The following is a 15,732-nucleotide window of genomic DNA, read 5'->3' on the forward strand; positions in this document are numbered from 1 at the left end:
CTAAAACTTAACCCAATTGTAAATGTGTAAACCTTTGTTTACAGACTCTCCTAATCTGGCCAGGTGTACTGAAGCAAAGAGAGATCTAAAAGTTGCAGGACACCAGCCTTTGAGGATTGGAGTTTGTCTCGGCTATTATTCCAGCACAAGTTAATTCTACAGTATTTTAAGGGGGCTGAATACAAACACGCACCACACTTTTCAGACTATTAGTTTAAAAAATTGTTCAAAAAAGTGACAACTTTCCAAAAATACTAAGTTGAATTCTACCAGTTACATCAAACTTGCTTAATGCTACTCAGGACTGTGACTCTATCTCCATTTATCTCTAATTCATTTAAAAAATACATGGTTTTGGACTGTGGCAGGAAAACAGAGTACCGTACCCAGAGAAAATCCAAGAATGCATCTCACAGCAGTGGAAAAACATGCAAGCTACACATAGAATTCACTTGTCTGGATTTGAGCCTTCCATTAGATTTGCAAATTCCATATGGGAAAAATTTGTCACATCACACATTGCAAAACGATCTTTAACATTAAATAGCAGGTAGAAACTCCTACTTGCCAGACCAACAATGTAACTCCTCTGATTAGGGATTTTGTCAACTAAGCCCGGCCATAAATGCTGGGCCAGATAGTATATAGTTAAATGCAAAAGGTAGCCTAAGGTGTTGCTTTTTGCTTTATACTTTACCAGGGAAAACAAGGTGTACCTGGATCCATTGGGCTTCCTGGACTCCCAGGCGATTCTGTAAGTAGTCTGGCACTAAACAGCAGCACTTAATGTCAAGCTTTTCTTTTCCCCCAGTGCCTTATCTGTCACTTTGCCATATCCTTTACTCTACTAACTCATCCTGTCAAGGCAAAAGAGAGAACCTGAACAGGCAGAGTTCAGGTCAGGAGAAAAAGTCCAGATTAGTATTTTTTATTTTACATAGACGATCAGTAATCAAATTTAAGAATTAAGTAGTGGAAAGAGGCAAATCTAAGCGCTTTATGCCAGCGACGGAGGCAGCAGCCCAATCTGTTCTCTGCACCTGCTTCGGTAATGAGCATCTGTCTTTATTCAAAACCAGGGAGGGAAAGAGGCATTTCATAAATCCTGGCCAGGGGAAGTTTTGTTGGAGCACAGCTGCCCGCTGAAGCAGTGAGGAGGAGGAGATAAATGTGTGTGGGGAGATGAAGGCCTGGTGATAGATGTGTCTCTTTTTACCACTATTTACAGGGCGTACCGGGGGATCCGGGGGTGCCTGGGAGAGATGGCCTGAAAGGAGAAAAGGTAGGTAAACATCAAATCAAGCTTTCACCTCTAAGACAAATATAAACCAAAGATCTTTTATCACAACTTGAACATGCTAGACAACTTGTGCAGACACATTTCAGATTGCTCGTCCTGCACACCAGCCTCAATTACATTGTGGCTTTATGTTCTCATGCTGGATTTCTTTCAATGGAAGAGTTGAAAGGAGCAAAGTAGGAAAGTGGAAAAGTGTGTAGTTTAAATTTAACCTCCAACGATGTACTCGAGGTTTCCTCTCCACTGGAGTCACTTTGGTGTACTTAAGAGTGAAATAAACCAAAATCCCTCGTGGGAGTACTTTTGTCAACATTTTAATTTTGGACAGTATAATTTGCAATTTGCATTTAGTTTACTTATTAAATAGATTATAGGTGATAGCCTATTCAATGTGTTTTTTGCCTTTCTGTTTTTAAAACATTTGAGGTTTGGTTAAGACTGCAAAACACTGAATTCATATTAATTTGACATTTGTCTTCAATCAAATATTTTTTTCTAACTTAAATTTGATCTATAAAGAAAGAAGTAGTCAGTTGAGATTCAGACATTAGGGACATTTGACATTGGGGACTCATTCTGAATTGAGATCTGTTTTTATTACTAAACCAATTTAAAGCAGATGACAGGTGGCTCCTTTGTGGTGCCCACAAATCTGGATATGCTAAGATCAGTAAAAGTACACAATGGTAAATCACAAGGACAAAAACAAAACAATAAAAATAAGCACTTTTCCAATCAACTTTTCATTCCTCTTTGCTTGTATTAAAATCCTGAATGTGTTTACAACAGCCTGTGTGAGGATCCCAACATGGAGCTCAGTTTTGTCTGATGCAAAGCTGAGGCGAATGCTGCAAACGTTCAGTTCCATAATCTGAGCTGCATGTCATAAAAATCTTGGTAAATAATCTCAGTGCATCAATTCATATAACATAAATGACCAGCTGATCTGTAATTGCAGAACTATAATCTGACCGGAGCAAAACTATAAATCCAAAGCACAACAAAAACACAAAGGTCAACATTTGACAAAACTCACTTCATAAAACACTGATTAAATTTTTTACTGTGTGTTGTATTTTCAGTTTTGTTGTCAAGTTAGTTTTTTGTAGTTACCTCAAATTTGATTTACCAAATAACGCAATGTGATGTTTTTCTTTATTATGGTATCTTAGTAATAAGTGAAATACTTCTTGTCCTTTTTGCAGAATCTTTGAAAACATGCTTTTTTTTAATTTGCTTTTTCCTTAATGAAATTTATACATGTGTTTAGTGACATCTCAGACTGAAAAAGAAGCATAAGCTATATTAATAATCCACAAAGACTTCATGTGTACAAAACAAAAAACCTAAAATCAGAAAAAATTGTCATGTGAACTCTTGTTTAGAAAAAGATTTCAACTTCTGTTTTCCATTTCACTGAGTAGATGACAACCAACTTGCCACTTTATTAACTTGCATCTGGTTTCCTGCCCACAGGGAGACTCTGGTGGAGTGATTGGGCCACAAGGGCCTCCTGGTCCTAAGGGGGAGCCTGGAGAACCTGGTGGTGCATATATGGTGGGTGTCATGCAATACACATACCAGTTAGGCCATTATACATTGATTTAGTTCAGTTGTTAAACAGAGGAAATGTCCACGTAAAACTGTTTTTGAATATAATTAATACATATATGAGTTACCTAATCATTTAATTTTACATTCTGATTTCGCTGACAAGGTGAACATTAAACCCTCTGATTCATTAACAACGACTTTAAATTGTCTGAGCCTCTAATGTCCAACTGAACCCAGAATTTCTTTATTCCTGGATATACGGAAACAAGGGTTGCACTGGGGAAGAAATCCTTGTACTGGAATCGTGTTCTGCCACCAGTGAGTGCACTTGCTGCCCCAGCATTCCTGTTGGACGGTTTACCACTCTGTGATATTAGAGAGATGCAAGGCCATTAACCAATCAATTTCTGGATGTTTCCAACCTGTGTAATCACCTTTTCTTCCATTTTGGGGCTGATAGCTGTTTAAGCACTTTCCTTTATGGAAACAGCTTCACACTCACAGAAGTGCCTGAGTCGTGCTCAATAGCACTCGCGCTCCTTAGTCACAGGCAATGCTCTTTAAACAATCATGTTTGTTTGTCTGTAGAAATGTGAGTCTCAGCAATAAGCCCCACTGTAAGCAGTGCAATAACAGGGAGAAATATATAAACCTCTTGAAAATGCTCCAGCTTTCAAAATTTTCTACATGCATTCTTTGAAGGATTTGTGTTTATGGTGATTTATTGACCTCAATATAAAGAGAAAAAGCTTTTATTTATAGCTCTGTTTTACAGAGGTCATTTCTATGAGAAGCACATTTATAACATTTTAGGACTAAAAATAAATAAAGAAGAATTTAGGCCTTTTTAATGTGTACTTTAAGTAACTTAATTGGTTTTGCCTTCAAATAAATAACAATCAACTTCTTATTGTTTGCTTTTTGTGCCTTTATTATCTCAAATTAGCAATCACTCTGTTGTCTCAAACAATGGCAAATGTTTTATTTGTTTCCCTAAAGTGCAGATGCATTAAATTTATTAGAAGTTTTCTCTTTTTAAAAAAAGCAATCATTAAACTGTACTTAGAAAAATGCTTTACTTCCCCAACTTTTTTGTTTCAAGTTTAAGTGTGCACCACACCCCACCCTTTTCAATACCGTAGAATTGCTGTGTTAGTCCAAATCCAACTTCGGCAGAACTAATTTACATTGTGCATTGTAGAGCTTGTAACACAAATACATGCTGACCAAAGAAATCAATGTCTCATCTGGATGGCACAGTAAATAATGCTTACACTAGCCTCGGTTCCAATCAACGTTTTGTTCTCCACGTTGTAGCATTATCGCTGTGCCTCTTCACATTGGAAGTAATAAAACAGCACCGAACATGAACTCATAATGCATTCCTGTGTTCAGGTTGCTGTCGTCTGTAGAGGTTGTACAAGTTCAAGAATCCAGTTTTAATTAAAGCTGTATAATTTATACTAAGAGAGGAGAGCAGCTGCTCAGTTGACAAGATTTGCAGACAGAGGTCCAGATCTGACTCGTTCTTCCTGTTGTTTTTTCAGAGTGATGGGCTGTCTCTGAGCAGGGGGTCTCGTGGGCCGAAGGTAAGAACCAAAGAGAACATATCTATTTGTATTTATTTATTTATTTTTTCAAAACATGAGCAAGCTACAGGTATATGTCTCAAGGCAAAATAAATAAGAACCTCCTGACCTTTAACTTGGATCTTAAGAATTGGAATTTGTTAATGTACAAAACATCCTGTTCTTACACATATTTATTTTTTTTCACTTTTTACTATTTTCCAATATTAGTCATTGGAGAGTAACTGATGATTATGGCAGTAATGTCAATTAGTTACCAGTTATGATCTCAGCAGTGAACATGTTTATTCTTTCTTCAATGTTTGGTCAATAAATGAGAGAAAAACAAAACAATTAGACTGCAGTGCTTACAAACCAAATTCCACAACATTAGAACTATAGTCAGACATGACTAGATTATATGTGAAACTAAATCAGCAAAAGAACAAACATTATCTAAATTTCAACTAAATTAATTGTTTGGAGAACTGCTTATATTATTATAGATTTGCATATATAGTGCAGCTGTTTGATATTGACATGTCAATTATCTTTATGTATTGTGCATACTATGGGGAGGAGGAAAATGGTTGAAATGAATAACTCATTGACTGATTGGTTGATTGATTCAATAATTAAAAACAACGCTTTAGTTGCATTTTAAAGCAGCCAGCCCAGTCAATGCAATGTAAAAAGGCAATGAGAAGATCATTTTACAGTCAAGATGTGACAGCTTAAAAAGAACAACCCCCCGTTCTCCAACCTCTTCCCCTCCTGTTTTTAACCGAGCTCTGGCTAGAAAACTACCAATAATCTCTTGTTAGAAGACTGGAGGGCGTGTCTAGAAGAATAAGCCTTTAACAACTTAGACATGATCTGTGGAGCTTGGCCTAAGTTAAAACCAAGAAATAAAAGTACAGTAGAATCTTGCTGCTTGGCTGATCAAACGGCATTTAGGGATTTGGTCTAAATCTCTCTTGAAACTGGTCCATGTATTGCCTTTTCAATGTTGATGGGTGTATTTTGGTGTTGACAAGTAATATCTATTTCAAGTTAAAGAAAAATATATGAGGTTGCTGAAATAAAAGTGTAACAAAAAGAGATCAAGCCACAATGTACAAAATTTTTCACACTATGAAAAACCAAGCTTAAATTAAAAGCTGATTGATCATTTATAAAAAATAAAAAAAAAAAAAAAAATTCCAGATTGTAAAACTTGTATAGTCTTATACAGCATTTTGGATATGAGCATAGTTACCATAGACATCTTCTTAAAGAAAAAAAATCTGTTTATGTTTTTACCACCAACCTTCAATTCAGTTGAAGGTTGTTTTAGGTGTTCCTCTAACAGCTTTTAACATCTGGAGAAATGTTATCCAACTTTTGCCAAATAGATTAAGTCAAGCAAATTAGATTGGTGCTCTCTGAGACAAGATGTTTTGAAGTTTTGTCAAAGATGCGCAGTAAAATTGAGGTCAAGACTTTGACTTTGTCATCCTGACATACAAAAATGCTTTAATCTAAACCATTTAATTGCTCCCTTGTGATGACGTTGTATGTTCAGGGTTGTTGCCCCGCTAAAAATGAACCTCCACCCCAGTATCAGGACTTTTACACACACTAAACAGTTTTGTTTTTCAGAGTTGTCCAATATTTATCTCCATTAATCTTCTAATAAGGTGCTGGTATTATGAAGTGAAGTTGTTTTTGTTCAGCATAAATGGAAAAACTAGTTAGAGTTGATGTGAACAGTATGTTGCTGTAATTTCTCTGTCCTGGAGATAACCATCTCAATGCTTTAGTAGAAAGTAGTAGAATCTTTTCTCATTTCTTCCATCCAAAAATCATCTTTGTTTCTGAATACAGAATGGATTAATCATATGGATAGGTTGTACTCAGAGCAATCCCACTACCTGTTTAGGTTGCTAACAGGGAACAAAAGCCACATGATGGGCTCATCTGACTAGACTAGAGCATCTTCTACATGGTTACTGTGTTTTCTACACGTCTTGTTTACTGCACCTGGAAACCACTTTATTCCAAAAAGTTTTTTTTTGTTTTTTTTCCATTTACTTTCAGAAACCTCTTTTTTAAGGGCATAGCTAATAGTTGTCCTTTAAACAGATTCCATTACTTGGACTCTGAATCCTTGCTGTGCTTTCAAGGTTACTGTAATCTTCACTGCTGCTTCGTTGACTTCTTTGTCGGTTTTAGACAGACAGACATGTGACTTGTTGGGTTTGCAGTTGAGCCATGTTCTTTATACATTTTCATTTTAGACGACGAATTAAACAGTGTCCTGTTGAACCCTTAGGAAATACTTTTTAAACCTAATCTTGCTTGAAACCTTTCCAGAACAGCTATATATTGAGCTTACATTGTACATATCTGGACTCCTATTTACTGCTTATGAGTCATCAGAAGGCAACTGGTGGCAGTAATAAAATAGGATTAATTTAAATGACTTTGCTGTGCTTGATTTTTCAATAGACCACACAGCTTTTATGAAGGTGATGCAGTTTTGAAAATATTTTCACATTCTGGTTAATGTTGTGTGTTGGTGAAGTTTTTCCCTTCTGGTGATTCCGTTATTACTAGTGTTGTTATTTACATAGACAAAACTGAATTCTGAGTTTGAAAGTAATGGATAATACACCGTCTTTCTTCAGACACAAGCGATAAGGCACACTGAGTTCAATAGTTAGTTATCATGCAGTGCAGGAGCTCTCCCGTCTTCCGAATTCATCACACCTTTTGTTTGTGTCAGGGTGAAAGAGGTGTGCCTGGAGTGCCTGGAGACCATGGAGAAAAGGGAGAACCTGGAGAGAGTATCATTGTGAGTACAGTGTTGTATTGATCCACCTATCATTCTTTCATTTATTATTTAGCTCAAACCATGATAACTTATCATAGACACTAAAGAGTCTCAAGATAAGTGCTCATTAAATACCTCTTCAGGTGAACACATTGGGTATTATTTCAAGGGGTCGGCGCATCACATTTGTGATTCATTACAAAGTGTAGCTTTCCATCGATACATACTTTGAACTTCGCAAATTTGACTGTGAATGAGCGTGTTCAGTTTTGAAACACAGGATATTTGAGACAAAGAATCAATAGAGAAAAAGGTGCCTAACACAATTACTGTACTGGATCTGGGTGGTAGAGGGCGGATGGTGTTAACAAGATGTGTGATGTGTTTGTAGGGCCCCACGGGACCCCCTGGGAAGCCAGGAGCTGAGGTCTGTAGCAAATTCTCACTTTCGCAAGCAACACAGAAACAGCATGTTCATGTTTTTCACAGAGGTTCGGTAAAATTGGGATGTGAACAATTTCATCAGAATCTTTTGTGCTACAAATAAAAACGAATTAATTCTGCCAAAATAAATCTATAAACTAACTATAAGTCTTCTTTAGGGTCTCCGCGGACCACCAGGTTTATCCGGCCCTCCTGGAGCTCCAGGAAGAGAGGTTAGTGGGTACAGTCTATTACTTTATTTTTATCCAGTCCCACAAGTATGCAGATAAAAGATAACTGGCTGCATAAAAGATTGTCAGCTTCCTGCTGTGGATGTTCAAGTGCGTCATGTCACTGCTGCCGGCCACAAATCACCACCAACTGAGATGATTGTGAAAAGTTATAGACCTTCACGTCTGCATGATATTGCTCCCAGTAGGACTGTTAAATCTATTCTTTGTCTCAATTAAAGGGCTCCCCTGGTAGACCAGGTCCACCGGGCCCTGCTGGACCTCCAGGTGAACCAGTAAGTAAGAATATCACTGTTGTCCAATTCAGGATCACTGAGCAGCAGTGGGAAGTACAGATATGTCACTTTTAGCATGTGTTCAGAACCAAGGCTTTAGGTCAGTAGTCTCAAACTCCAGCCCTCAGGGGCCGGTGTTCTGCAACCTTTAGACATTTCTGTGGTTCAACACACCCACCTCCAATATTAGCACATTAGCAAAGTGACTGGTGAGGCATGTTTATCATTTAATTCAAGTATGTAAGACAAGGAACACATCTAAAAGTTGCAGAAGTCTGGACACTGAGGACTGCAGGTTGTGACCCCTGTTTTATGTAAAATAGCATGTTTGTATTTATAAAACCACTTCTGTAGCATTTTTTATGGCTTTCCATCAGCAATGCCACAGCCCCTTACCTTGATTAAACACTGCAATGAATGAAAAACATTGGTTTCTATGTCACAGCAAGTTCTTTGAATATTTTACATTCCATTTTCAGATTTAGAAAATAAGGAATTAAATTTACTTGTGTTATTGTATTTGAGCACATATAATATCTATAATATAAAATATTTATTTTTACTTTTGAGAACATTTGGGATTGTACTCGGTTGTATTTTAAGCCAGTTGCTGGCTTGTATTTTAAGCCAGTAAAAAAATATATATATTCCTGCATAAAAACTGCATGTTGTACTAAAAAAAAACTCAGATCAGTAAAAACCTATTACCCTCCCTGAGAGAGTGCACAACCTGTAAATGGAGATAGTGTGTGGCGTACCACCTGGAGAATCTGCAACTTTAATCTGTGACTCAACACCAGAAACAATTCACACTCAAAAACCAGGAGGAAGATGAAGATGCAAAGAGTGCTGTCCCAGCTTAGAGAAATATCCTGTCACATTCTGTTGCAGAAACAGAGAAGATACATCACTGACTCCAAGAAAAAAAAAACACAGAAACCTTGCGTTGTGCACTGCAAGCTGTATATGTGCCATACTCTGTATATAAATAATGGTTTTCCCAATGTCACAGCTCCAAACATCTGAACATTACACCTGCAGCAGTGACACAGTTAGTCAAATAAGAACCTACATGTTTTGTGGAGGTAGAAATAAAAAATCCTTTCATTTTTCAGCAAGAAACCTAGTTAAAATTGCCCAACATTTACATATCTGACTCTGATCTGCTGGTTAATTAACATCATCAGTACTTATTAATGTTAATGCTGACTTGATTAAACAGATCGTTATTCTACATCTAAAACTCTGTCAGGGTTACACTGACAAGTGGGCACCATCTGCTCTGTCCTGAAACAGCCAACATTCTTAAAAATAATTCTTACCATCAATTTATTGAAGATGGATTGTAATGATGCTGTCTTTACTATCTTTTACTTAGCTGCCATTTCCTTGGCAGCTCTGTGGCAGAATATTACTCAACATATTATATATGACTTTCATGTTGTCTTTGACCAGCAGATGGATTTCTGGGCATGTTGCAGCATGTGCTGCATTTTAAAGGTTACATGGTGGAACTTTAGTTTTGTGCATATGTGCAGGTTTAAAGCAATGCTATAATGTTTATGTGCATATAAGTGCCATACCAAAAAGACTATATGGAAAATTTGTGCCACGAATATACATCACACCTTTACCCTATAGGAACTGGAGCCTTTATGTAATTACAGTCTTTCAATATACTAAATCTCCTGCAAACTAAAGATCCATAACACCTTTCTCATTCATTTTTGGCTTTATAATGATTTTAGGTTTTTGGCAGGGATATTTTTAGTATGTTAGAATCCCGAAGCTTTATGATTTAAGGTTTTCCTCAAGTGCTGCAAATAAAAACTGGAACAAAACAGTTTGATAAAGGCGTGTATGTGTGTGTGTAAAAACTCATCTTGGAATAAATAATGGCCTGGTGGATCTGGTAAAGTTTTTGTGTAGGTGTGTGTGAGTGTGTTCAATTTACAAGATGCAGCTGAACCAAACAGCTGCAGCATGTTATTAAATACCATGAAAGATTTGCCCTGAAAGACCAAAACCCTCTCTTCTTTAACTGACAGACTGCCCTGCCTATCGTTGGAGACATGGGTGCATTACTGAAGGTATGTCCTCTGCATAGTTTTAGACACTTACAGCTGTTACCTTTCTTTATTTTGCAAAAATATTGATGTTGTGATTATTATTATTATTATTATAATTATTATTATTATTATTATTATTATTATTATTATTATTATTATTATTATTATTATTATTATTATTATTATTATTATTATTATTATTATTATTTATTTATTTATTCAGAGCAAAACTGATTTTAAGCCTTTTATCCAGTCAAATTCATTTATTGCTTACAGACTTATTTAATGGTGAAACATAATCATACTTTTGACAAACAATAAACACATTTGGTTTTTGTATTTACTTTTTTTCCTATTCATTAATTCGGCCCAACTTTGCACCTGTTTCCTGGAATTACACAATCCTAAAAGTCTCACTCCATGACTGTGACATGGTGTGAGACTACTTGGTTCCCATTAATTCTGCTCAGGAGACATTCAGGGAACATTTTGTGTCAGTCAAGGTCCTTAGTCCTACCGGGTTGATGTCACATAATATGAGGTGAAAATGCAGTGTGCCAGCTCTGCTTGATGAAATCTTATCTGTGCCGCTGGTTTTGCTTCTCGCCTTGCCTGCCTTGGCAGAACGCCTGCAGTCTTTGCCAGACAAGAGTTCCTGGGCTGCCGGGGCAGAAGGGAGAGAAAGGTTCCCCTGGAGTGCAAGGAGTGGAAGGCTTGGTTGGAGAAAAGGTACATCCAGTTCTAGACATTTTTAATTTATTTTGCATATGTAATTCAGCCTTTGGGGCTTGATGTAGTCACATTTAAATATTTTAGACACGACTGCATTGCAACAGTTTACTGTCCAAATATGGCTCAAGATTATATAAACCAAAAACAAGGTGATATATTTGAAAGTGCAAGACTTTCTTCTGCTTAGGCTCAATGAGAAGGTTTTGTAAAAGGCTTAAGAAAAAAAATATGCACTAAGTGTATGCTTACTGTTTTCAAAATTGATAAAATCTGAGTTTTTGCTGCTTAAAATAAATTTTGTAAATTCTGCTCCTTGTGTCTCAGCTGTAATCTTTCATGCACACTAACTGTTGACAAGTAGTTGCCTGAAATTAAAGCAGTTTCAAATAAAACCATGGAAAGAATAAGAAGTCTGAATGAAAACAACTACAGAATTTAGTACAATAAAAAAAATATAAAAACATTTGACAAAGACGGATGAAAAGAAACAAAACTTTACTAAAAAGGATCAAACTCATCTTACTAGTTATAACATGCTAATTGAATCAGTTACATGTTTCTTTTATAGCAGTTTTAGAATTAACCTCGCAAAATATAAAAAAAAGAAATTGCTTTGAGATATTTTGAAGCTTACTCCAAATTGACACAAAAAGCAAATATACTTTTTTTTCAAACTGCAACATCTAAACAAATCTTGGATTTAGCTCTGGTGCCATAAAAAAAGACTTTGATACAGCAAAATAATTGGATAATAAGAAAATAACTCAGAAACAGAAAAATCTACACAAAGGACTGAGCTCAAATTGATCTGTGTCGTATTAATGTATTATTTGAAAAAAAAAGAGTCTTTTCAGACAGACAGTTTATTTCACAGCTGATATTTTTATGAAAAAGGGAAAGAAGAACAAAGACTTGCTAATAAGGGGGATATTTAATTTAAATACAGTTCTGTTTTTACCTGCATTTTACAAAATATCCAACATGCATGAATTTAGAGATGACAAGCAGCACTGATTGAAACAGATGCATATGCCCCAAATGTCTGCCATAAAATAGGCTGATAGAAGCCCAAATATAAGCAACAGAATTATAATTTTTTACAGGTGTGACTCATCAATGTACTGCTGATTCATAGCCAAAAGTTCCTACCATCTTCAGAAAACTTTCTTCAGAGGCAAAAATCTGTTGCATCCTGATAAAACATTTAGAAACAGAGGTCCTTCAAACTGAATTCTTGGAAGTTGTGCAGACTGCTGAAGCTGGAAAATGAGTTGTTGACAACTAGACTCAGTTGTTGAGGTGGAGCAGTTATATACACTTATTTTCAGAACTAAGGCGGTTTATGTTGGAAAACTGGGGTAACGCGTAGCAGACACATAAATGTGCCAAACACTAACACACTGTGAAATGAGAAGCTTAAAAATATATATCCTAAAGTGTCAAAGTAATGTCACATTACACAAAAATCAGCAAAGAGATTATACTTATGCTGACAGTAACATAAACCGGAGCGGTGTGCCTATAGTAACATTCAGTATGTGTGTTCTGCACAGGGGGATCCAGGTGTAAGAGGTCCGATGGGTAATCCAGGAAAAGAAGGCCCAAAGGTAACATCAGGGTTTTAAAAACTAGTACAATATGTTAGAATTGACTTTAATTACGCAGCTTTTAACCCATGGAAGAAAAAATATTTAATTAATTGTGGTGATTTGATGTTGTTTAATAAAATATGCATACATTTTAAAATCAAATATTTACGTTTTGCATGTGTGGTTGTCATTGCTGGCAACCTACAGAGTTTTTCTGTTATTAATATTATTAGGATCACTTGGTGCTCTCTGCAGAAATTGTTGCTATGGATACAGCCTTGCACCAGTGAAACAGGCTCAGCAATTTCACGTTGTGTGCTGGAAGAGACATTTTGAAGTTTACCCCTGTCAGCCTTTAGTTAGAGGCTTTTTGGTGGTTGGTGAAAAACATTCACTTTTTCTTTATCTCACTGGTTCTGCTCACCCTGCAGGGTGTAAAGGGAGAGAGAGGCTTCCCAGGCCCCACCGGAGACAAGGGTGATGAGGTAAGCAAGGACGATGTTTAATCCAGCAAATTAAACCACTTGTCATCAGGCTGTTTGGAATGGACAGTGGAATGGACAACTGCAGGCTGTGAAAAACACACTACTTATTTTCTTCTGGCTTCTTTGTCTTTCGTCGATGTTTCAGAACATACAACCCGTTTTGCAATAAAAAAAAGAGATGTCTTGAGTAAACAGAGGCAGTTTTCAAATAACTATTTTTCAAACCAGTCTGTCCCAATGTGGAATTGTAATCTTCAAGAAAGAAGAAAGATCAGCCATCAGTTCATGACCTTAAAGTCAAGCAGCTTTGGGTTATGCAGTAGGACAGCAGGAAATTTGAAAAACATTTTTTAAAAGCTTTGTACTGTAAGATTTTCTCAATTTGCATTTTTTTTTGTTTGTTTTACTTTTAGATTTAATATATAAATTGATCCTATAGGTTGATAGCATTCATCATGCAGCAGGCCTCACTCCCACTCCCAGCTGTTGTCAGCTGTGCAGCACTCTGCAGGTCCAGATGCCTACAGTACTGTCACAGATCGAAACACTCAAATAAACGGATATTATACTTTTCACACAAGGTGGCGGATTATTGAAACTCACACCTGCTTAGTGTTCATATTGAAGCTGATATCTCATTTTATAAACATGTGCTCCTGAGCAGATGTGCAGACAGAATAGAGGCTCTGACTGACTGAAGGGTTTGCTGATGTGAATGCTAAAGCTCTCTGTGCTGTTCTCCTCAAGTATTTGTAAATGCCAACTTCTGCAAATCAGTTATTGCAATTATTTGAAGCAATTATTCTTAGATTTTTAAACTGAGCATCAATTTACTGTCGTCTCCAGGGCCCTCCAGGGGCTCCAGGACTTCCAGGCGTAACAGGTCGAACAGGAGCCCCAGTAAGTCTTTTTTTTTTTTTTTTTTTTTACTTTGGCATTTTTATAATAAAAAAAAAAAATACCATCGCAAAAGGGGCATGAGATACAGCAATGACAACAAAAAAAAAGGTTAAAATGAAATGCAGTTCATATTGATCTCATAACAACACTAACATAGGATGATTGATTAAACATGTTTTAATCTTTTAATGACATTAAGGACAAAATGAGTTGCAGGTATTCAACATGTTCTCTGAAATGAGGGTTAATGCTACATGTAAGGAAGGAAGAGCTCACACATCCCCACATTGTAGCTTGTTTAGGTCACAAATTTCTAGTTGAACAGAATTAGTTTCTTTGGTACGACCATTCCAAAGTGCACACTCATCTGAACACAGAATGGAAGCATCCGTCCAGGTCCTTAGTGGTTTGAGATGCTGCTGCAGTATGATCTTAAAATGTACCAAAAGTGCTGTCTAAAAGGTAGCTAACACCAGACAGCATAAAATCTGGTGTGCCATTGACCGCTCAGTAGGAAGACACTTATCCCAAACTCGGGATAATTGAGGCTACATTGGGTTTACTTTGGAGTAATCAGGTCCACAAATGACTTTGTCTTTTATCACCTTGTATTGAGTGTTAATGGAATACAATCAAAGTTGTATTGCTCTTCCGCAACTGATGTTTGCTCAGCATTCACAACCAAGTGTCTCTTATTGAGATGAGCAGATACCTGATTCTAATACCTGATTTGGAAGCAGCAAGAATAAGATTGTGGAAATCAAAATTTACAGCAAACTTGAAATAACTATGCAAAATGAACAATATTTGTGTGTCCGCCTCACACCAATACATGTCTACCTTGCAGATGATGCATAGAAAAATAATTGTGTAGAAAAATAGTTTTCTTAGTTAAATGATACTCCAGCATCATGGTTCATTTGGCACTGTAGAATGCATCATTTTTGTGTCACGACAGCATTGTGTCATGACAGCAGTGACACAATGACAACATTATTTAGTTTCATACACAATTAAGCAAAAGCTCTGTTGGCAATTTATGTAGATTTAAAGATGACTGAGAGAAAAAGTGGAACTGTCAGGGTGACTTACTTTAGGATCAATTTAGATGATAATTGTCTGATCACTTGAGGCTCAAACAGAGCATTGAATTTTCCCCCACAGTCTTTCAGTTAATTCGTGCATTAAAAAAAAGATAACGCCAGCAACGCAATAATGAAAGTAACACATAACACAGTAAATTCCACATCATTGATCCCAATGCACGCACACCATTCAACTTAGATAACTTTAAAATTAGAACCCATACTTTAATGGAATTGAAGGATTTGGTTTTATACAAGATATTCTTTTTTCAATATCCCAACATACACCACAAGATGGTTAACATTACTTTAGTATCCAGATAACAATGTTTTAAGTCCAAGACAATTGGACTTAAAACATCAGTTTTGGACCTTTGAAATGTGAACTTAAGCGCTCTGTTGCCCCTGTAAAAAGGTGTCGTGGAAGTAAGATGTCTGAAATAAATAAATGCAGTTTAAAAAGTTGGAAAGTGTGAAAAAGAGTTCAAAGGCCTGGGCAGATTGAACATCTCTACAACAATCACTCAGTTATGCATAAGGGAAAATGACATTTTTAAATATAATTTGTGCTGAAATCAGATTTCATGGTTGTTGTTTTTTTTTTTTTTTTTTGCAGGGAGTTGTAGGTAGACCTGGTTCTATGGGCCCACAAGGATCAAAGGGGGAAAAAGTAAGAAATGCTTTCT

At 36.5% G+C, this 15,732-nt stretch overlaps 1 protein-coding gene across 5 annotated transcripts in view; it reads left to right on the forward strand.

The window, feature by feature from the left end:
* Positions 1 to 15,732, forward strand: part of LOC122842560 (collagen alpha-1(XIX) chain-like) — a 128,542-nt gene that overhangs the window by 79,538 nt on the left and 33,272 nt on the right. For all 5 annotated transcript variants that reach the window (XR_006372582.1, XM_044136543.1, XM_044136544.1 and 2 more), the window contains 14 exons: positions 701 to 754; positions 1,229 to 1,282; positions 2,777 to 2,857; positions 4,402 to 4,443; positions 7,190 to 7,258; positions 7,629 to 7,664; positions 7,840 to 7,893; positions 8,133 to 8,186; positions 10,235 to 10,276; positions 10,880 to 10,984; positions 12,541 to 12,594; positions 13,008 to 13,061; positions 13,908 to 13,961; positions 15,663 to 15,716. Coding sequence is in view for 4 of the 5 variants with exons in the window: in XM_044136543.1 (XP_043992478.1) it covers positions 701 to 754; positions 1,229 to 1,282; positions 2,777 to 2,857; positions 4,402 to 4,443; positions 7,190 to 7,258; positions 7,629 to 7,664; positions 7,840 to 7,893; positions 8,133 to 8,186; positions 10,235 to 10,276; positions 10,880 to 10,984; positions 12,541 to 12,594; positions 13,008 to 13,061; positions 13,908 to 13,961; positions 15,663 to 15,716 (807 nt within the window). In the remaining variant the exon portion in view is untranslated. The remainder of the gene's footprint in view (positions 1 to 700; positions 755 to 1,228; positions 1,283 to 2,776; positions 2,858 to 4,401; positions 4,444 to 7,189; positions 7,259 to 7,628; positions 7,665 to 7,839; positions 7,894 to 8,132; positions 8,187 to 10,234; positions 10,277 to 10,879; positions 10,985 to 12,540; positions 12,595 to 13,007; positions 13,062 to 13,907; positions 13,962 to 15,662; positions 15,717 to 15,732) is intronic.

Source organism: Gambusia affinis, linkage group LG13 (assembly GCF_019740435.1).
Source record: "Gambusia affinis linkage group LG13, SWU_Gaff_1.0, whole genome shotgun sequence".
Lineage (NCBI taxonomy): Eukaryota > Metazoa > Chordata > Actinopteri > Cyprinodontiformes > Poeciliidae > Gambusia > Gambusia affinis.